General features: G+C 37.5%; 1 protein-coding gene across 2 annotated transcripts in view; it reads right to left on the bottom strand.

The window, feature by feature from the left end:
* The window catches only part of ZNRF2 (zinc and ring finger 2), a 101,325-nt gene that overhangs the window by 47,258 nt on the left and 29,734 nt on the right, over positions 1-24,333 (bottom strand). For both annotated transcript variants that reach the window (XM_070468081.1, XM_070468075.1), the window contains exon 2: positions 2,977-3,072. In XM_070468081.1, the coding sequence (XP_070324182.1) occupies positions 2,977-3,072 (96 nt within the window). The remainder of the gene's footprint in view (positions 1-2,976; positions 3,073-24,333) is intronic.

Below are 24,333 nucleotides of genomic sequence, written 5' to 3'. Positions count from 1 at the left end.
TTTCAACTTCTATTCTACATATCTTCTTTTATAATAGGCCAGAAGGAAAAAAGGTAACAGAAACACACATCCATTTATAGTTAGTTTTTTACAATATTTTATTTCTGTACTGAATATGAAAGGATTTATGCTTCTTCAAAGAGTAAGCAAACTGCCTATCATCAAATTAAGACCTCAGATTTCAGCTATGCAGGCCACCATATTCCTTATAGAAAGCAGGAAAAGTATTTTTCACTGAATTGCAGTTGTAAATTTATCACATCAGGTGAGAACAGGCAGTGCTCTAATTATCCTCTCATCTCCTTGCTTCTCCATATATTATAAGAACTATTATTGTCATGCGACACTTTTAGACATCTCATTTGGAATTAACTTACTATGAGCTTTTAAAATATCAAAAGAAATTTAGATTTGTCAACACATTAAATATGGTATCCACTACATCTTTACCTCTTAAAGTTAAAGGTAATATTTCTTTGTAATAACAGGTCTTGTTTACTTAACACTCACTACAAAACCTACAAAAAAAAATATGTATGATTTTCACAGTAACTCTATGAAGACAGGTGCTATTTCCAGTCCTAAGTTTACAGGAGAGAAAATTAAAACCAAGATTACACACTGGAATTAAGTAATAAAACAGAGATCTGAACTCAGCAAGCTGAACTTAAAGATTACACTTTGTACTAAGTATCATTGTTCTTTATAACATTTTAATTGCAAACTGGTACTGCTTTTGAGCTACATGCTAAAAGAAGGGCAATAAAACTGAATTTAGTGCCACATAAAATAGGTATACAATTTTGGTAACTGGATAAGACTGTTTCTTGTATGACCATTTCTGATCCATCATCTTATTCTTATATATATTCTTATTCTCATATAAATACATGCTAAATTTTAAAGTTACTACACAAAACAAGAAGGATTTTCAAATTCTTTTCCCATTTAGGCTGTTACATAAGATTGAGCAGAGGAACTCTTCATTTGCCAGGATGTCTCCTCAGTTCCAGAAAAAGAAGGAGGGCTCTAAATCACAGACGATTACAAGAGAAGGAGACGGCACTAACTTATACCTGCGTAACAAACCTTGTTAATCATGATTTTCCTGGTAATCCTCCACAACTGGCCTCCCCATCCTCACTTTCTTCTTTGTCTGCAGCTGAACATGTTATTAAGCCCACATTATAAGTCACCCTGGAGTTTTCACTTTCTCAGGAATACCTTCTATGAACCCAGGAGGTATACATGTTAATAAACTTTTGTTTTCCTCTTATTCATATGTCTTTTATTACCGAGGTCTCAGTCAAGAACTCAGAAGGGTAAGGGAATCATTTTTTCCTTCCCCTACAGGCCTTTGCCTTAGAATTCCCACAGCCTGTGAGGGGAGAGTACATTACCAATCTGCTACCTCTATCTAACCTAAACCAGTCAATCACAGTTCTTCCTTCTTTTCACTCATAGTTGACCACTGTCCACATTTTAAAAATTCAAGAATCATATATGTTTATAAAGAAGCTGTTTTCGCTTCTTGTGAATTTCTATAGATACCCATATATATTTAACAATTTAAAAATTCTCAGGCCTGCCTACCTTACAGTAGGTACCTCTTCTTAAAAGTGGCTGAAACTTTATTTTACTTTTCCCATTAAGTTTACTAATGTCTAAACTGGAATAATTTCATATATTTAAAATCTGAATTCTTGGATCAAGGTATCCCCAAACAGAAGCTTATATATTGCTCTTTAAGCCACCAAATAAGTGATCTATTAGAACACTTTAATGTCCCAGGCACAGCTCAATCAGGAAATTAAAAACTGCCAAATACCAACAAGTAAGAAGACTATATCCAAATATATTGCACAAAAAATAAACAGAATAGTAAGATTATGTGCAAATATATTATATGGTAAAAGGAAATACACTTTCTTTTAAAATTCAAGGCAAGAGTCTTAACATTTAAGGATATTCATTTTAAAAACACTTGTAATAAATAATTATGGAGGAGAATTATAAGTATGAGGAACAAGCCCAATCAATTTTATCTCAAATTTTGAACCTGTCTTTTAAATAACTAAATTTCAATTAGATTATACAAAGTAGCCAACTCAATTTCCTAATGCAAAAAAGTTTATATATATTCAACAGGTACATATACTATTCAAAGAAAATGCTAAAAGCTATTTTTATTTATTCACTGGAAAATGGGGGAAAGTGCTCAATTACTACTACAATAGTGGGGCTGAAGCACTATCTTATCAAGAGAGACATTCCTAAACCACTTTGCAAAAAAGCTACTCAAAATAACATGTTCATTTCAATATTAAATTGTACTCCTACAAGTTTCTATAATCTGAGGAGAAATCTCAGATTACTGACTAAGTGTTACTACACTGATGCACCTTTGGTTGATTCTAGGCTGTAGGATCCATCTGTTTTATTTACTGGTATATCCCAAGTTTCTAACACTATATGCCTCATAGGTGACAGGTACTCAAAAAACATTTGCTAATCAATGAGTCAGTCTTTCAACTGGCTTCACTGTTTACTGGTACTCTTCTTACTCATTCTATTTCAAACCAAATTTTACAGTTGAAAAATCTAAAATTTCTCCACAGATTTTGAAGTTTTTTTATCAATAAAATTTTGAAAAAAGCTCTCATTCTTCCTTTATGTCACTCTATTCATCTGAAGTCACAAATGAACTACTCTTTCTTTTTTCCCCAAGTCTACTTCAAAATGTACTAAAACTACACTGAAAATTTCTCCTATGATTTTGAATATCTGGAGATTGTGGTCAGGTAAGAATGACACGGCCAAAGTACCAGACCTAATCAGGGTATCAGTTAGCTCAGGGCTTAGAGACAGTCCCTCCTGGCCTTTTAACTTCTACCTGAAACACGAAATTCATAGTACATTTTATGAAATCTAATTACAATGATAATTTAAAGCATCATTTTAAAGCACTGGACTTACCATTATAGGTTATTCTTGGCTTTGTTAAACACATCACAAGATGCAAATCCATTTCATCTGAGGGTACAAATTTTGAGCATACAGGGCACTTAAATCCTAAAAAATAAAATAAATCCATGTTACTTAACAATTTTAAATATCCAGCCTTGCTTTTTAAAAAAGGAAGAAAAAGCATTTCAATCTTCAGTATTACACGCACATTAATACACTACCTACACACAACTTAAGTTGGGAAAAGAGTTTGTGACTATAGTATCTGATTTAAATCAGTTTATGAACACCATTCAATTTCAGTGAAGGGAATCTGATTCACTACAAAACTTTCGTATCCTTTTCTAATGTGTGGGTCCAATCATTTTCATTTCTTATTTTTTCATTAATCTGAACTTACAATTTTGTTGTAATAGCTTTGTATTCTGACCATCTTTCCTGACAGTACCTTTCCCAGCTTGGTACAGTACAATTTGAGTTGCAAGATTTTATAGCTAGATAGTACCTTACAAACTATTCTATTCCACGTTGACCTTTTAAAAATGTATCTGTATCCATGGCTGATTCATGTCAATGTATGACAAAACCCACTACAATATTGTAAAGTAATTAGCCTCCAACTAATAAAAATAAATGAAAAAAAAATAAAAATGTATCTGTTGAAGAAAGTGAAGCCTTTCATGGAACAGCAAAGTCAGGTCTAGAATCTAAGGCTCCTGACTCCTACTATATTGGACTTATTGCCATACCACAAGTCACAAGGCAAACAGAAAACAGCACCAAATGGCAGATTTCTTAGTCCATTTTGACATAAACATTAGTTTCCTACAATATTCAATTTGCACTAAGTACTTGCCAGAAGTACTCTATTAAAAATAAACTGGCAGACCGAAGGAGGGAATATGTTATGAATTCAGCTCTATCCTGCTCCCTCACTTACCAAGGGTAACTGTTCATCCATGGGTCCTTGCAGTTTCCCTGTAGACCTACTTACTGCTCTCTCCTCCAACATCCCCAACCTGCATAATCAGTGAACTGATAAAGTCCATTTATAGCCTGGTGAGGAACAACTAATCAGAAGTGGCACAAAAAGATGGCCTGAGCCAATTCGTTTTTCTTGAAAATGTGACTAAGAAACAGCAAGAGGGTCATGGGTCAGCTGTAGACAGCTGAAGCAAAAAGGGCACATGAAGTTAAGAGACCGCAGTGGGGTATCTATTCTGGGTCATGTGTAGGCTGAACTTACAGGAGAAAAACTATCAGCAAGCACAGGAAAACAGCTCACATGGAGATCTGAGAGCAGATGTGCAGACAGGAGCGAAGCGCTGTGAGAAACAAGAAGTAAGGGTGGTGGGAAAGAAAAAAAAAGTCCCTCAACGTTGACCCAGATTGTGGTAGCTTTCTACTTCTAGTGTATATGTGCTCTTATAGACACTCTCCTCCCTGCGTCTTGATGTGAATGAAACCCACTGCAACCAAGTCAAAGTAGAGTCATACCTCACGCAGAGCTCTGTTGAAGAGGAAAAGGCTTTGGCGTGCGTACGTAATCCTCGTACTCAACTTCCTAAACGGAATATGTGTTTCTGAGCAGTTTTTTCACAATGTATTAAATACATTTTAAAAGAAAGGAATAAAGGTATATTTAATTCCCACTTCTTAAAAACCACCAAAAAAGAAAAAAGAGGATCAATCTAAAATTAAACTACAAAAATAGCTACAATCCTCAAACAATTCTGACACAAATACTAGCTACTGCATCAATGTGGCAAAACATGCATAAAATGGGGAGAATATAAAGAGACGCTCAAGCAGCACTCCTATTTCCAGGACCATTAGCAATCTTTTTCTTAGAATTGCAAAAACATCCTTCCCTTTTGAAATTAAACAGGACATTAAAAAAAATTTTTTAACTACTTAATTTTCTAACTGCTGATCAAAATCACATGCATACTGGCACATGAACTCTAAATTACCAAACAAAAACGCACAACCATGAACCTCTCAGAGCCATCCAACTGCCCACAAAGTAGAGCCTAAGGGAAGAAACTCTATGTACCAAGAGCCACTGTATTTCTACTTAAATACAATAAATTGATGTGTTTGTTTCTCCCTCACCTAAAACCCACTAAATCAAGAATAAATGTAACAAAATAAGGTAAGGAACTTGAAAGGAGACAGCAGTAGATGAACAGATGGGCAGAATTGACAGGACTGAGAAAAGACATACTAAGTGTCTGCAGAAGCCAATTCTCACTACATAATCTTCAAAAAACTCAAGAACCTATACTTTCAACAACTTTCCATGCCAGGGATGAGGTTAACCATGAAGAAATTCCCAAGTCTCCAACCCATGACATGTAGCCAAGCAACTACAGCTTCGCAATGATAGCAGAAGAATAAGAGTTCACCACAGGAGGGAAATGGAGAAGGCAATGGCAACCACTCCAGGACTCTCGCCTGGACAATCCCATGGACGGAGGAGCCTGGTGGGCTGCAGTCCATGGGGTCGCTACGAGTCCGACACGACTGAGCGACTTCACTTTCACACACTGGAGAAGGAAACAGCAACCCACTCCAGTGTTCTTGCCTTGAGAATCCCAGGGACGGGGGGGCCTAGTGGGCTGCCGTCTATGGGGTCGCACAGAGTCGGACACGACTGAAGTGACTTAGCAGCAGCAGCATAGGACGAAAAAAGACCCAAAACAGATCTGCTTGAGGATACCAGGTACAGCAAGGAGAAGGAAAGAAAACAAGGGAATGAATAAATAAATATCTATGTACAGAAAAGGGCCCTTCCTACCAATCTCCTTTTCCCTATCCCTACCAAAAAAAATTGGTAGCTTCTTCTCTTAAATCAGAAATTCCACAGAATGAAACATCAAGATCCTTGTCTGTTGATAAGGTCAAGTCTTACATATAAAGCTTCCAAACAGCTTTTCAGGTTTTGTTCTCATAAACATAATGCAATACCAAAGAACAAAACAACAACAACAACAACAACAAAAAACTGCAGTTAAAACACAGCAGAAACAATTTCAAAAGGCTAATGAAATATTTACAACCGTTATCACAAAAGGACAATATCCTTAATACACAAAGAACTCTTTAAAAATGAGCAAAACCAAACACCTGTTAGAAAAATGGGCAAAAATTTTAAACAGACGTCTCACCAAAAAGAAAGATAAGCAACCAACCCTTAAACAAATGAAAACCAGTGTCAGAATGTAAGAAGCACTTTCCTCTTAAGAAGTTCTGCTTATTTCTTTACTCTCATTTTAGTGGACTGAGGAGGGAAGAGAGACATATGTGTTTAATTCACTGTTTTTTAATTAAAAATCCAGGTATTCTTTGTACAGACTGTTTTCTCTCCTTGGGCTTTTTATCTCTATTCTAAAATATCATTACTCATCCCAGACAGGCAAGAACGCAAAAGACTGGCACTCATTCTTGGACAGGCTGTGGAGAAACAGGTACTTTCACACATTGCCAGTAGGAGTACTAAACTGTACAACCTCTACAGAGGGTAATTTCAGAATATCTAACTAGATTACACGTGTATTGACTAATCCTGCAATCCCATTTCTAGGATCTCTCCCTAAGGGTATACCAGTCAAAATACCAAAAACCACAAGCAGGGACAAAAGACCATGGGAAGATGGCAAAGTAGAATGCATTCAGGAAATCTACCTCCCCACCTAGACAAAAACTGAATGGGTGGAATTTGTCTGAAGGAACCATTTTGGAAGTCTGCAATCTACTGAAGGCTTGCAACTTCCAGGGGAAGGAAGGCTTGGACAATACACTGTGGTTAATTTCAGCTCTTAGCACAGAGGCAGTTACCCTTCCCCCCCATTCCCAGCCACATGGCAGGCAGTGGTGCACTTGTTCCTGGCAAAATCTGATTTCCAGAGTTACCACATTAGATTTAAATGTTCAGTTTTCAGGAAGAAAAAGAAAGAAAAAAAAAACTTATACAAATGAACAGGAAACGTATGGCCCATTCAAAGGGGAAAAAAAAAATCAGCAGAGACTCCCTGAAAAAGACCTGATGGCAGATATGCTAGGAAAAAAACCTTTAAAATGCCTGTCTTAGAAATGCTCGATAAAGAAAGGTGTGCAGAAAGGTAAGAAAATGACAAATGAGCAAAATATCAATAGAGAACAAATAAAAACCAACAAAAAATTCTGGAGCTGATAAGTATAATGTCTGTGTTAGCGGCTCAGTCATGTCTAACTCTTTGAGATCCCAGACTGTATGTAGCCCACTAAGCTCCTCTGTCCATAGGATTCTCCAGGCAAGAACACTGGAGTGAGTTGGCATTTCCTTCTCCAAGGGACCGTCCCAACTCAGGTCTTCCGCAGGCAAGACCTTCCTTCTTTGCAGGCAAATTCTTTACCATCTAAGCCACCAGGACTGAAAAGTATAATAACTGAAATGAAAAACTTGCTAGAGGAATTCAAAGGCAGATTTGAACAAGAAGATGAAAGAAAACAGTGAGTGTGAGGATAGGACAGTGAAGTTATCATGTCTTAGGAGCAGAAAGTAAAAAAGACTGAAAAAGTGGACAGGGTATGAGACCTGGGAGACACCGACAAGCAGACCAAAATATACATTTGGGACCCAAAAGGAGAGAGAAGGGAGTACAGAAAAATATTTGAATAATGGCTGAAATCTTCCCAAATTTGATGAAAGACACGAACATAAACATGTGAGACACTCAACAGCCTCCATGTAAGATGAGGCCACATTGGTTATATTATAATCAAATTTTCAAAAGACAAATAAAAACTACTGAAAACAGGGATCCTCAATATGATTATAAGGAGATTACTCATGATAAACTTGGATTCCAGAAAGCAGCTGCCTGGTGGAGAAAGGAAAAAACCATTAATTAAGAATCTTCTATTCAGGGACTTCTCAGGTGGTCCTGTGGCTAAGATTCCACACTCCCCATGAGTGTTCAATCCCTGGTTAGGGAACTAGATCCCACATGCTGCGACTAAGACCCACCTCAGCCAAAAAAAAAAAAAAAAAAAAATCTTATACCCAGCAAAACTTCTTCAAAAGTGAGGGAGAAATGAAATTCCCAAATAAACAAAAGCTGAAGGAGTTTGTTATCACTGACATGCCCTACCAGATATGCTCAACAGAGTCCTACAAGCGGAAATGAAAGGATACTGGACAGCAACTCAAAGTCATATGGAGAAATAAAAGATCTTAGAAAAGGCCTTTAGGTCAAGGGAAACTTATCAAGGTGCTATACTGGAGGAACTGAACCCAAAAAGCTTCAACTATAACTGGACCTGACTTAGATAACAAGACTGTTGTTCAGCTGCTCATCATGTCCAACTCTTTGGAACCCTATGGACTGCAGCACACCAGGCTTCCCTGTCCATCACCAACTCCCGGAGCTTGCTCAAATTCACGTCCAGAGTCGATGACGCCATCCAATCATCTCATCTTCTGTTGTCCCCTTCTCTTCCTGCCTTCAATCTTTCCTAGCATCAGGGTCTTTTCTAATGAACTGGCTCTTTGCATCAGGTAACCAAAGTATTGGAGCTTCAGCTTCAACATCAGTCCTTCCAACGAATATTCAGGACTGATGTCCTTTAGGATTGACTGGCTTGATCTCTTTGCAGTCTCAAGAGTCTTCTCCAAAAGCATCATTTCTTCGGCACCCGGCCTTCTTTATATCAAACTCTCACATCTGTACATGCTGCTGCTGCTGCTAAGTCACGTCAGTCGTGACCAACTCTGGAAAAACCATAGCTTTGACTAGATGGACCTTTGTTGGCAAAGTAATGTCTCTGGCTTTTTAATATGCTGTCTAGGTTTGTCATAGCTCTTCTAAGGACAGAGCATCTTTTAATTTCATGGCTGTAGTCACCATCTGCAGTGATTTTGGAGCCCAAGAAAACAAAGTCTGTCACTGTTTCCATTGTTTCCCCATCTATCTGCTATGAAGTGATGAGATCGGATGCCATGATGTTAGTTTTCTGAATGCTGAGTTTTAAGTGGACTGTGGTATATATATAGTCTCCAAGAATAGTTGCTGTCAATTTCATGCATCCTGTTCCTCACATTAAGGAGTCCAATTCTCCTCCCCATGAGTCAGCCTTAATAACCTGATCAATGGAATACATAACTGATGCTCTGGGATTTCTGAGATTAACCTTAAGAAGTCTAGCAGATTCCATTTGAGCCTTTTAGGATGTTCACTTTGGGGACATTTCTTTTCAGAACCAAGCTGACATGCTCTGGAAGTTCCAGGCACACAGAGGGGTCATGGTAGGTACTCCAGCTGACAGCCCAAGCTGAACTGAGTTAACAACCAATATCAATCACCAGGCATACTGAGTGAGTTTCCCTAGATGTTGAGTTACTTGGACTTTCAGATGACTCCAGTCTCAATTTCCAATTGCAACTGCCTAAGAGACTTTCAACAGGAAGCCCATCTATTGATCCTAGCTTACTCATCTTAGAACCTAAAGAGATAATACATTTATCTTTTAATTAAAACACACAGTAATTTACTGTGACACTCTTTGAAACAGCCTAATATTGGAAACACATAAAAGATTTGGTAAATAAACAGTTATGCATTTACACATCTATGCAATGGAACTGCTATGCAAGTATTTTTTAAAAATGAGAACAGCCTCTATAAACTGATACAAAGAGATGCCCAAACTAAATTAAATGGAAAAAACAATGTGGAAAAGCAGGCATGTTACACTCATTACTGTGTAAGAAAGAAGAGTAAGTAAGAATAAACATGTATGTGTATATCTGAAAAAAGAAAAACAAGGAAGGATAAATTTCAAATTAAAGTTTACACATGTTACCTACAGGTGGTAAATGAGAATGTAGTGAAACAAAAACTCAGAGAAAGAGGTACTCCTGGGTCCACCTTTTAATAAACTTTTAGACTTTTGAACAATGTTAATAATAAGGATTTAAAAATTAAAAACAAACAAGGATTAGGGGAAAGTCTCTAGTAAAAGTAAATGTGTGTATGTCTGTGTGTTAGTCACTCAGCTGCTTCCGACTCTTCGCGATCCCATGGGCTGTAGCCCACCAGGTTCCTCTGTCCATGAGATTTCCCAAACAAGAATACTGAAGTGGTAGCCATTTCCTTCTCTAGGGATCTTCCCAACCCAGGGATCAAACACGTGTCTCCTGCATTGTAGGCAGATTCTTACCTTCTGAGCGAGCAGGGAAGCGCAAAAGCAAATATAAATGATAACAGATGGACTAAACTGTATATAAATAGATACAAAGAAAAATACACACACACACTTATTTAGCTCAGTTCTCTAAAAGAGCCTAGAAGCAATGATCAGTTCAGTTCAGTCGCTCAGTCGTGTCCGACTCTTTGCAACCCCATGAATCACAGCACGCCAGGCCTCCCTGTCCATCACAAACCCCCAGAGTTTACTCAAACTCATGCCCATCAAGTCAGTGATGCCATTCAGCCATCTCATCCTCTGTCGTCTCCTTCTCCTCCTGCCCCCAATCCCTCCCAGCATCAGGGTCTTTTCCAATGAGTCAACTCCTCACATGAGGTGGCCAAAGTATTGGAGTTTCAGCTTCAGCATCAGTCCTTCCAATGAACACCCAGGACTGATCTCCTTCAGGATGGACTGGTTGGATCTCCTTGCAGTCCAAGGGACCCTCAAGAGTCTTCTCCAACACCACAGTTCAAAAGCATCAATTCTTCGGCGCTCAGCTTTCTTCATAGTCCAACTCTCACATCCATACATGACCACTGGAAAAACCATAGCCTTGACCAGACGGACCTTTGTTGGCAAAGTAATGTCTCTGCTTTTTAATATGCTATCTAGTTTGGTCATAACTTGCCTTCCAAGGAGTAAGCGTCTTTTAATTTCATGGCTGCAGTCATCAAGCAATGATACTCAGTAGCAAAAAGGACCTACTCCCAGATCTTGGGTTTTTAAATATCTTCCTCTCTCCCCTATCAAAAAAAAAGGAACCAGGGATCCTTGAAGAAATGGCTGGTTTTAAGTCTGGGGCAGTGAAAATACTGAACCTCGAATATCTTGTTCCAGGTTAAGGAAGAGTTCAAAAACTGATATACAGACACAAAAAGGCACAGAAGCCACTTTGAAAGGGCGTCTCCTGGTCAAATTTAGACAATCTATACATCAAAATGCATGACCTAATTATATTAGTACAGATGGATAATTACACATTCTGAAATATCAACTGAAATCACTTAATTAACAAAGATTAAAAGGTATTTTTAAAATGGAGAAACTGGCTGACATTAGCTTAAAGGTCAAAACTTAGTATCACCAACACAAGGGCAAGCTGACATCTGTGCTCCCTGATATGACATAGTGTGGGTGTCAAGAGAGTTGGATATGACTTGGCAGCTGAACAACAACAAGGAAACTTAGAAAAAGCCTCTAACAAGACATACACCAAAACTAACAGAAAAGGGAACTCTGATAATACAATCAATGTAGAAAACAAACTTCAGCATTGCTGATCCCCCCAAAACCTTATAATTAAAAGATTTCTATTTTTGCTTTATATTTTGTTTCTACAAATTGCTTTGGTATCTATCTTACATACTAGAGGTTTTTTTCCAAATTTCCTCAATTGTCCCAGTAATTCGAGATGATACTACATCCACGAAACAAGAACAGGAGGCTATAAACTAGGAACAGAGAAGCAAACAAAAGCTCTGGAAAATTAAAACTTTTCATAGAAACTAAGAATTCAAATAGATGGCTAAAGTATTAACTTTGAGGTAATAATAAAGCCAAATGTTAATAACAATTAACATCTACTATATAACAAGAAATCATCTAAGTAATTCGGATGAATTAACTTATTTACGCTTATATCCTTGAGTTAGGCACTACTATTAATCCTATTTTACAAATAAAAAACAGAAAAGGCAATTACATAAGATCAGTTAGAAATTGGCAATGAATAAGTCAAACAGGCCTTCTAGATCCAGAGACTAATTCTTAACCATTACACTACACATATTTTTTAATCTCCCAGGAAGTAAAACCAAAAGTCAAACAGGAGAGTAAATAAAATCATAAGATTGATCCAGGTGGTCTAACATCTCATCAGCTAGAAACACAATTGAGAAAAGAGAAAGAAACTATCAAAAACATAATTTCCCAAACTGAAGTTTGAGTATACAGAATTAAAGAATGTATCCATACAACAAGTGAAAATAGAGCCATACCAAAGTATATCACCACGAAATAACAGAGCACTAGTTAGAGCAAAATCCAAGTTTTGAAAATGAAAAAAGATCAATATCTTAAATATCAATATCGATATCTGAAACAGTTTCCCAGACTTCTATACTCTGTCTTTCATGAAACTAATATTTTTGGAGAGTCTAGTCCACTTTTCAGAATCAGAATGGCACTAGTGTTCTCAACAGCAACACTTGAAAACAGACATGTGAAGCAATAACCTCAACATTCTAAAAGAAAATTATTTCACTTAAGACTATACACAAAAACTATTACATACTCATACTTGATTGACAAAAACACATTTCCCTGATTAAAAAAAAAAAACACATCAAAACCTCTTTGTATGTGCATTCTTGAGAAACTTCTAGCACATATGCTCCTCTAAAATAAGCGAGTAAACAGAAGAGGAAAACAAAGACACCAAGATCAAGGCAACAAGCCCTCACAGGAGAAAGGTGAAGGGAACTGCTTGCATAGTTCTGTAGCTGGTCAGGAAGGGGGAGAAAGGGGCAGGGGGAAGGCAGAGGACAGAGAAGGGGAAGGAGGAGAGGGATGGGAACGGAAGAGAGGGCAATGCAGGGGAGGAGGGAGGAGTAGGGAGTGAACTGATGAGGCTTCTTGATGTGTTTTATCATGTGGAAAACAGTACTGTACTTAGACAGTTTTATAATTCGTCGGGCAAGTTTGGGAAAAACTGATAGAACCTTAAAAAATGAAGTAAGCAAATAGATGAGGCAATTATTCACCATGAAACAAATACATAAAAGGAAATGCAATCCACCGTCAGAAACAGTGAGTATCAATCAAGCAAACTGTCATTTAGAAAGACATTCAAAAGATGGAAGGATAAAAATAAAGACAGGTGATGTGAAAATCCTCACCTTCCACAACAAGCGGTTAATAGCTAGCATTTAAAATAAATTAAAACAGGAATACAGGTTCATTTCTTACAAATAGTAATATTTACCACTTAGTAATATGTAGTAATAAAAACAGAAGTATTTATAACCAATGAAAGTAAATTTTACAAACAACACCTACAGGTGTTGAAAACAGCTGTCCCCCAAAAAATAAAAACTGGGAGTTGGGAGAGGTTGAGGCAAGAAAATGATTATTTTTATTGTACAACTAGATGTATTCCGTATTTTTGAAATATACATATATCTTACATTAGTTTAATTTTTTAAACTATTTTAAAGGAAGAAGAGCATAGAACATATAAGTCAAGTGAAAAGGTTTCCACAGGAACTTAACTGAAGCTATAGGCTGCCTGAGATCTCTTCCTCTGCCATTCCCCCACTCTACCCTACCCCCACCCCGGTATTGTCTTCACTTACAACAGGGCCAACTAGAATTGGCTCCATTGTTTGATGAATAATAAGAAACAACTTATTACAGGACCCAACCACTGAAACCTACTATTTAAGGAAAACAAAAACAATAAAAAGGCCTATGAATTAGGCAACTTAGAAAATTAACTCAAAAAACAGCTGTCATAGTTCACGAATGAAATAATAAACCTGTAACGATAAAACACTATCAAAAGAATCAGAACGAGACAAGAACAGCTAGCAGTAACATCACTGACATGGAAAGCAGACTTATGAAAAACAAAACAGATGACAGTAATTTGAAAAAAAGATGAAACATATGGAAAACAAAAGGCTAACTGGTTCTCTCAAAGACTTGAATTAAAAGAACAGAACAAAATTACCAAGTATCCTAGTGAATATCTAGACAGAAAAAGTAAGATGTCTACAATTAAGGGTGAGGATGGCAGAAATAACACTGGTCTCAGGATTATCCACAGAAAAATAAACACATTTCACTTGGGACACATTTTATGTGTGGGGAAGGATGGGAAAGATGTCTTCAGAACTCTTAAAAGGGGGAGGGGGGAGTAGGACTCAAGTAATTTATATCCTCAAAAGTTCAAAGACTCAAGACTCAACCAAAAAAAGCTGCAGTGTTTTACACACACACACACACACACACGCACAAGGTAGTACACTACACGTTACCATTTAACTGAATAGATGTAAAACAATCATAGAAATTACTGCTACAGTATTAGAAATGTCAACAATGCAAACATGACACAACTGAGATGAGAATGGCATGATCCCGCTGTGTATAAAGGGGACAAAAAAGACTGGGATGCAAGAAGAAACTGAACAGTAGAAATGATCTAGATCACCCTGCTCTTTTAAAACTAAGTATAGAGGTACTGGGGCTTCCATGGTAACTCAGACAGTAAAGAATCTGCCTGCAATGCAAAAAACCCGGTTAGATCCCTGGATAGGGAAGATCCCCTGGAGGAGGAAATGGCAACCTATTCCAGTCTTGCCTGGAGAATTCCACGGATGAGCTACAGTCCACAGGGTTGCCAAGAGTTGGACAGGACTGAGCAACGCTAACTATAGAGGTACTGAAATAGTAATGTTATTATCCTCTTTCTTCTACCCTATAGAACTTCGAGGCTGTCATCAAAACCACACTCAGGGATCACCCTTCTCCCAAGTCTTTCTCTTAGGCTCCAGAATGCTCCACCTCAGAGCTGATTTAACCATCCTCTCCCTTGGTGCTTCTTCTATACTCTGATGATACTTCCAACACTGCAATATAGCACATGGCACTCTAGTTACTTACTTGTGTGTTTATCCTCCTTACTAGCTTTAATGGTCCAGTGAAAACAGTCCTTGGAGCCCAAAGATATGGGTACAAACCTGGCAATGTAGTCTCTACTACAAACTATGTGTCCCAAGGGAAGGCATATAATACTTAAGTTCTCCAGGTTTGATTTTTTCCCTATAAAATGTTAATATCACTTACATATTGGCAATCTGATTCAGAATTAAAGATTACAAAAATGTATGTAAAGTGCCAAAAAACATAGTAGCCATTCAATAAACAGTGGTTATTACTTATTGAAATTGTCTCTTTTTCAACTTCAAGATGATTCACTTATTTTTTGTGAAGTTCTTAAAATAGTACAGTTCTAAAATGACACTCTTTGATGGTAAAATTCAGCTCCTTCAGACTAAAGGAAAATGTCCTGTAACAGTTCAACGAGATGTACCTGCGACATCAAAGTTACTTTATATAGTAAACAAGAACAGCACCAGTAAACTGAATACCTGTCCTTTTCTTTGGTGACTAAGGCAAAAAGGTTCTTCTTTATACTCTTCAGTATCCCCTCTGGCCCAACCCTACATTTACTTGGCATTTGTACATTGTTTCCTTCTATAAGCAAAAAGGATTGCTCCTACACCCGAGTCTGCTAAACACAGGAGGCCCTCTGTACAAGCAAGCTCCACAGCTACAGATCCAACCATTGGGATCAAAACACTGAGGAGGAAAAAATATTCCAGAAAATAAAACTTGAATTTGCCATACCCTGGTAACTATTTACACAGCATTTATATTGTATTAGGTATTACAGGTAATCTAGAGATGATTTAAAGTGTGCACAGGTAATATACAAATATACATATGCCAACTTTTATACAAGACTTGGGCATAGGTGGATTTTGGTGCCCTTGGGAGTGCTAGAACCAATTTCCTTCAGACATGGGGAGACAGTGTACAGAAATCAGCAGGGAAAATCTGTTTCCACAATCAGAATTTGCTGGGCAAAACAGAAGATTATAAAGTATTAGGTCCTATTGTGAGACTTACATATCAAATTGTCAACTCTGCAACAAACAAGTCATCTAATGCACTTGCTTATTAAATGAGTCATAAACAAAATAAAGACATCAGAGAGGGTCACAGAGGAAAAGGTATCCTCTCACCCACTACCAGAATTCAGGGGAAAGAACAGGAAGATTAACTGTGCTGGCTGCTGTGAAGATATATCAGACACCTGACTTTAGGACTCTCCTACTTCAGCCTTTATAAAAATGCAAATATTCTGCCCCCCAAAGGTATGCTCACCCTTCTATAATCCCCCATGGGTACGGATATCTCTACCCAAAGATGGGACTCCCAAGTTACCCAAAGTCAAAACTATTTATCTGCACACTGCCTTAAACAAAGCTCTAGTCCTTCTAATCTCCATTAGGTGATTTTACTAATATAAATTTCCAGAAGGAAATGATCAATAGGTTTAAAACTCTCTAAGGTATACGTGTACCGAATGTGACAAACAATGAAATGAATCAATGGCAGAGGAACGTATTCAAGAGATTTTCACAGCAGGTGACCTCAATTTGCCACACCAATCTCTTCAAGTACAATAACACAAAACAGTCATTGCCATCTCCTATCTTCAATAACAGAAATGAAGAATATTAAGCTAAAGGAGTCTACAGACTGTCTTGGTTTAAACTGCTCATTTAAAGAGACTAGCCTAAGTGCAAAGATATCAAGTAACAGAATTTAGCTCTTCTGATGTCTCAGCTATCAAGCTTTCTACCACAGCACTCTGACTTGTGATCATCTTTTACATTACTGCACTAATGTACATTTTCCCCTACGCTAGATGTTTTGCATAATCACTATTAACCTAATACTAACTTATCCTTTCTTCCAATAGAATACATCCATTCATACCTTTATGCCTTTGCTCTTAAATCCAAATGCCTTTTCTCTTATTAAAAATCCCTTCAAGCCTAGATTAAGTCTTTCTATCTCAATAAGACCTTTTAAAAGAATCTGAAACCATGTCCTTCTCCAGCCTACTATATTCCATTTTCAACACTCATTTGAGATATATATATATACATATGTATATATATGTATGTGTATATATATATATATATATATAAGCTGCTACTACATTTCTTCTATGTAGACTTAATCTCCCAAATTTGATAATACCTGTGGGGCAGAAGTAATATTCTTCTAAATATTCTATTCAATCACCCTGCCCCAACATCTAGATAGATCTATAGTCAAGACTCAGTAAATACCTAAATGCATGTGTGAATGAATCATATAGGTGACCTGAGTTCTAAAAGGCAAGAGTGGCACAATTAAAGGCAGATAAAGAAAATTCTAATTACTGGTCATTTTAACTGCAATTTAATAGAGTCCTAAGCATTGTCTGCAGGAATAAACTGCGTTTTGTCTTCTTAGAAATTCAGTTTAAAAATAAAGTTCTAAACATGCCACTAAAAAGAAAACATGCAATAAAAAGAAAGGTAAATACAGCAACTTCCATAAGCAAGTGTCATAACATATATGACATTCAGGAAAAGGTTATAAAGGTATGGAGGTATAAAGGCATAAAAGGTATAAAGCAAGATCTCATTTGCCAATAGGACTTGTTCAGAGCTTGGCAAATATAGGATTATCTGATTTGAAAAATTTCCTCAGAAAATGCAAGGCAATTCAGCTTAAAAAAAAAAAAAAAAAAAAAAACCCACAGACAAGATGAGCTGTAGACTGTCTTCTAACTATCATGGGTTTCTAATTGGCAAAACAACTTCTACAAGAGAAAAAGATTCTCAAAAAGCATTTAGGTAAAACCTGTACTGTTTTAAAATGACAGCTACTTAAAAGACAAAAATATCTCTAATAAAATTTAAATGACAGGAAAGCAAATGTTTACACAACACAAGATAGCAGAATACATTTTTTACTCTGCTCGACAAGCATACTTACCAGAGTAAATGTTTACATCTCGAATCCTAAAAATCATCAAAAACAATCCTTGAAAACCTACAAAATAACATCAGTGTGTATCAATTTGCATTATGAACATTACTGAAGAGCTTAGTTTACGTCAAGATTATATTTTAAGTCCATTAGGAAAACTTATTATTTTCTACCATGTACCCACCTGTGACAATTCTATTATTCTTTTTTCATATATTATCTTTTTAAAAAGAATGGTTTCCAATGAGAATGGAAAAAGAAAATGAATGAAACAATTGTAAATGAAAATTATGATCTATTTTTTGTTGTCCCAAAGCCACCAGAATGCCTATTATGACACTCAGTAGACATTCAAACAATGGAATAAACGAAAGGCTATCCAAAGAAGTTTTATTTTTTCAAGTAACATATAAGCACACTGAAATGATTCATAAAATGTTCTACAAGCACTTTAATTATGTCCTGAAAGTTTCTTTATAGTTTAGAAAGTGGGGGAAGAGTATAATTTATTTTGTCTCTTCTGCCTCCTGGCTTTAGAAAAAACAAAAATACTTAATAGTTTGGATTTAGCGTTTTTAGATGCTTTATGCTAGGTTTTCGTGTCACATGCTAGCAAGATAATGCTCAAAATCCTTCAAGCTAGGCTTCAATAGTACATGAACCAAGATATTCTAGATGAACAAGCTGGATCTAGAAACGGCAGAAGAACCATAGATCAAATTGCCAACATCTGCTGGATCACAGAAAAAGAGAATTACAGAAAAACATCTACTTCTGCTTCATTGACACCAACCTAATGGCAGAAAGAGAACTAAAGAGCCTCTTGATAAACGTGAAAGAGAGTGAAAAAGCTGACTTAAAACTCAACATTAAAAAAACTTAAGATTATGGCATCCAGTCCCATAACTTCATGGCAAAGAGCTGGGGGGGGGGAGGTGTCGGGAAATGGAAACAGTCACAGATTTTATATTCCTGGGCTCCAAAATCACTGCAGATGGTGACGGCAGCCATGATATTAAAATATGCTTGCTCCTTGGAAGAAAGCTATCACAAACCTAGACAGTATGTTAAAAAGCAGAGACAACACTTTGTCAACCAAGGGCCATATATAGTCAAAGCTATGGTTTTTCCAGTAGTCATGTATGGATGTCAGAGTTGGACCATAAAGAAGGTTGTGTATGTACTAAGTCACTACAGTTGTATCTGACTCTTTGCAACCCTATGGACTATAGCCCACCAGGCTCCTCGGTCCATGGGATTTTCTAGGCAACAATATAGGAGTCAGTTGCCATTTCCTTCTCCAGGGGATCTTCCTGACCCCAGGATCAAACCCAACTCTCTTATGTTTCCTGCATTGGCAGTAAGGTCCTTTACCATTAGCACCACCTGGGAAGCCCTAAGGTTTTGAACTGTGGTGCTGCAGAAGTCTCTTGAGAGTCCCTTGGACAGCAATGATATCAAATCAGTCAACCCTAAAGGAAATCAGTCCTGAATATTCATTGCAAGGACTGAAGCTCCAATACTTTGGCCACCTGATGTGAAGAGCTGACTCACTGGAAAAAGACCCTGGTGCTGGTTAAGATTGAGGGCAGGAGGAGAAGTGGGTGACAGAGAAGGAGATGGTTGGATGGCATCACCAACTAAATGGATTTAGGTGAAGTCTGAGCAAACTCTGGGAGATAGTGAAGGACAGGTAAGTTCATGGGGTCTCAAAGAGTTAAACGTGACTGAGCAACTGAACAACAAACAACGTTCAAACAATGCCCTCCAGTGTTGTTTTAAAAAAGCCATTTTCCATGTTCACTATAATTATTCCCATGCCATTTAGAAACAATTTTATAAGAATGTGAATGGGTCTGAAGACAGCATCTATTCTAATCTACTTCAAGAGATAAGAAAATCCACAGAAGTAAAAAAATTTGCCAGAAGTTATAAGACAAGTCAGCAGTAGGGCCAGAACTCTCACTACATTCCCCAATTCATTCATCTACCATGAGATCTCTCTCATAAGCATCTGTATCAAATTAAACTAATAACTTATAACAAGATACACATAAAAAAGCTAGCAGGTTGGTGCAAAAGTAAATGTGGTTTTGCATTATTGAACTTTGCCACTTAATACTGGAATACATTCTTAAATGTGGTTATGTTATACATCATTTTAATAAGCATTTCTTGCTTTATGTTTTTTGCTAAATGAATTATTACTTGCTATATATTTTATATGTATTTTAGACTATGGAAATGATGTTAGACAAAACACAAACTCAAGTGATTTTCTTATTCAAGTTGCAACTGGGTCATAAAGCAGAAGAGATAACTTGCAGCATCAACACTGTACTTGGCCCAGGAACTACTAATGAACATATAGCGCAGTGATGGTTCAAGACCTTGAAGATGAGGAGCACAGTGGCCAACCATCAGAAGTTGTCAACGACCTACTGAGAGGATCATCGAAGCTGATCCTCTTACAATCACATAAGAAGTTGCCAAGAGCTCAACGTCAACCATCCTACAGTCGTCTGGCATTTGAAGCAAACTGGAAAGGGGAAAAAGCTCGAAAAGTGGGTGCCACATGAGCTGGTTGCAAATAAAAAAAAAAAAGAAACTGTCATTCTGAAGCATCATCATCTCGTAGTCTACATAATGATGAACCATTTGGAACAATAACGGAACAATAATAAACCACTTCTTGATCAGATCGTGATCTGTGTTGAAAAGTGGATTTTATTACATGACTAGATCACTGGTTGAACCACGAAGAAGGTCCAAAGCACTTCCTAAAGCCAAACTGGCACCAAAAAAGGGGTCATCATGGTCAGTTTGGTGGTTTGCTGCTGCTCTGATCCACGACAGCTTTCTGAATCCCAGCAAAATCAGTACATCTGAGGAGTATGCTCAGCACATTGATGAGATGCTCCAAAAACTGCAACGCCTGCAGTCAGAACTTGTCAAGACAAAGGGCCCAGTTCTTCCCCACAACAACATCCGACCAGACGTCACACAACCAATGCTTTAAAAGTCGAATCGCGCTATGAAGTTTTGCCTCATCCACCGTATTCACCTGATCTTTCGCCAACCGGCTACCACTTCTTCAAGCATCTCAACAACTTTTTCCAGAGAAAATGCTTCCACAACCAGCAGGAGGCAGAAAGTGTCTTCTAAGAGTTTGCTGAATCCTGAAGCATGGATTTTATGCTACAGGAATAAGCAAACTTTATTTCTCACTGGCAAAACTGTGTTGACTATAATGGTTCCTATTTTGATTTCTAGAGATGTGCTTGAGCCTAGTTATAACAATTTAAAATTTGGGGTCCGAAACCATAATTACTTTTGCACCAACATAATGTAACAACCATACAATATAGGAGATCTATTCTGAACTTGCTTGTTTTCAAGAAGAGGTGAGATTCCTTGTGTACAGTGGCAAAATTCTGCAAAACGAAAGGCCAGAATTAAGAACATACACCAGGAACCACAAGCAAATCAAAGTCTATACCAGGACCCATTCCTGGACATCTTAACACATATACTTCCCATACTTGAGAAACCGTTCAGAAACCCAGAAAGATTAAGTACTGGAGATTCAATAATTTTCCTTCACTGATTCAAAAAGCAACTGCAGTCATAAAATGCAAGAAAAACATAGAAATGTTTATGTCTTTGACATACTCACAATCTTAGAAAACAACACTGCAAAGATGCCCATCTTTTTTCCTTTTATTATTCTTTTTATTGTCTTCTAGTTTATCAATCAACTCTAAGTCAACTTTTTTCTCTTTCTTCCACCCAACTCTCTTAAATATCCCATTAGCTTGACTTCTCATCCTACATTTTGGCTTCTTTATTGTCTCGACTATTTTAAGTATTACACATAACTTACAAATGTGATAAAGGAACGATCTTAACAGCGGGCCACAAGTGACAAAGAAGACTCCTCTGTCACTGCAATTTGTATGAGCCCTACATTATATAAGAAAGATAGTTCTAACATGGAAAACCACAGGTTCATTAAAAATAAAGATCTTGGGGCTTTCCTGGTAATTCAGTGGTAAAGAATCTGCCGGCCAATGCAGGAAACATGGGTTCAATCCTTGAACCGGGAAGATGCCACATGCCATTGCCACAACTGCTGAGCCTGTGCTCTGGAGCTGAGAGCCGCCACTACTCAAAGCCCCGCCCTAGAGCCCGGGCTCTACAAGGAAAAGCCACAGTGAGAAGCAAGGCGCCGTGACGAAGAGAAAGCCCCACTCGCCACAACCAGAGAAAGGCCGTGCACGGCAACAAAGACCCAGCACAGCCACAGCAGCATGGATCTTTGCTCTGGAAAACAAATAAGATCAACCTTCCTTCTTGAACTTGTATGGCTGAATTAAGAAATTAATCCATCTTACATAAGAAAGTCAAATAGGATATGATAGATTGCTCTTATTAAACAGCTGGAAAAGGGGAACAGAAGAACCATAGGATACGACTGACTGCACTTACTAAACAACTGGAAAAGGGGAACAGAACCATAGGATATGACTGATTGCTCTTGTTAAACGGTTGGAAAAGGGGAACAGAAGAACCAAATGGTATTCGGAATGCTAGAAAAGTAAACAAACTACAGTAGTATGCAACAGATCAGCTCTCATGGAAAATTAAGTTTCATACGGTAATATAAACAAGATGTCCTTAATTCATAATGAATAGTATGCCAATAATTGTGTCAGAACCTAGGGATCAGTAGTTGAACAAGTACAAATGAGTCCTGTAAAATTCAAAATACTCAATGTCTTCTTTCATCAGTGAACCTCAAAATGGCCACATATCCCCACGGGGGGAGGAGGGCAGGGAGACAGGACACTGAATGACCAAACATAGACAAAGGTCAAAGGGAAGTAATGAGTTTTTATCCTTCACTGATGGAAACAAGTTCACTCTTAGAATAGGAGGAGAATGCCTCAGTGCCAAGCGTAAATCAGTCTCTGCATTTCGGGGACATGTTTAGTCCATTCAGGCTACTGTAACAAAACACCAGAGACAAGGCAGCTGATAACAGAAGTTTTCTCTCTCCTAGTTCAGGAGGCCAGGGTGCCAGCATGGTCGCACAGGGGCCCTCCTCCCTGGCTGCAGACTTCTCGCTGTATCCTCACATAGTGGATGGGGCTAGGGAGCTCTCTGGAGCCTCTTTTACAAGGGCACTAACTTCTCCCATGAGGGCTCCCCCCTCATGACCAAATCCCACCCAAAGGCCCTATCTCCTAATACCATCATCACCTTGGCCATTAGGTTTTCAACAAATTAATTTGGGGGCAGGGCACAAATATTCAAATCACAACAATATGCAAAGCATTTCTGAAACTGAACTTCAACAACAGTTACAGTTAATTCACTTTTATATATGGGACAGTAACCTCTGCTCTGGGATGTTCTCTCAGTTGAGGGAGGAGAGGCAGAGGATAGAGTAATGGCATTTACTTTGGGAATTCACATACTAGATGGAGAAAAGTATCTTTGAGCCACAGTTTCTCATCCAAGACACACACAGTACAGCTATATTAATAAGGACCACTAGCCTACAGGTTCATATATAACATATAATAAGCTAAGTGTTAGTTTTGTCATGGCTCTAGATTAACAAAGAAATCAAATGAAGAGGAAAAATTTTAACTATAGAATTCAGAATTATTACAATGAACTCTAACCACAACAGTTAACTTTCCACACTTGTTGGCTTAAAGCAAAATGCTATGAAAACCTTACACAACTAAAATTCTCAATAAGCTCAATGTCCCAAAATATTTGTTTGTAAACAGACATGTTTTCAATTCCCTTGGAAGTGCAGAAATCATATGACCAAAGCTCGAGAAACAAAGTATCAACTTGGATATAGCCCACAGGCTTATAATTATTTATCACCTGTTTCATTTCAGGTTCTGTAAGACACATGTATTGTCTCTATCATATTTATATATTTGCTGTCTTATTAGCTATTCCAAAAACAATTTGCTAACGGTTCAGTTCAATTTTACTAAAGCTCCTTAAGTCTTTTCAAAATGTAAAACAAGAACAAAATTACTACTAGTATAGTAACTAGACTTCATTAGACTTAAAATTTTTTCAGGAACTACAAGGCAGCTAATCATATTATATTCTTAAAGTCAAATGTCTTTAGAACTTTCAAGTATAAATATAAAATATACAAAATATTCAGCTGATTAAAATATATCTTCTTCATGTTTCATATCAGGATATCTACTTCCCAGCACACCAAGGCAAAGTAAAGCAGACAGACATTCAAATATTTATTGAATGAATGAACAGTGATGTACTCCCTCTAATATATCCCTACTCATGCCCAAATGTGATGAAGTATGGAGTTTTTTCTCTCTCCACAATTCTCTCCTTAGTGCTCAAGTTAACAATAGCAGCTCTGAAGAGCTAGCTAGATGACATTTTTAAAGCATGGCTCACTTATATTTCTCTTTCTCTCCCCTCCCCCCACATCTGTCTCTCTGTCTCTCTCTCTCT

Source organism: Odocoileus virginianus, chromosome 1 (genome assembly GCF_023699985.2).
Source record: "Odocoileus virginianus isolate 20LAN1187 ecotype Illinois chromosome 1, Ovbor_1.2, whole genome shotgun sequence".
NCBI lineage: Eukaryota > Metazoa > Chordata > Mammalia > Artiodactyla > Cervidae > Odocoileus > Odocoileus virginianus.
The sequence above is the reverse complement of the archived record's forward strand: the minus strand, read 5'-3'. Positions and strand labels throughout refer to the sequence as shown.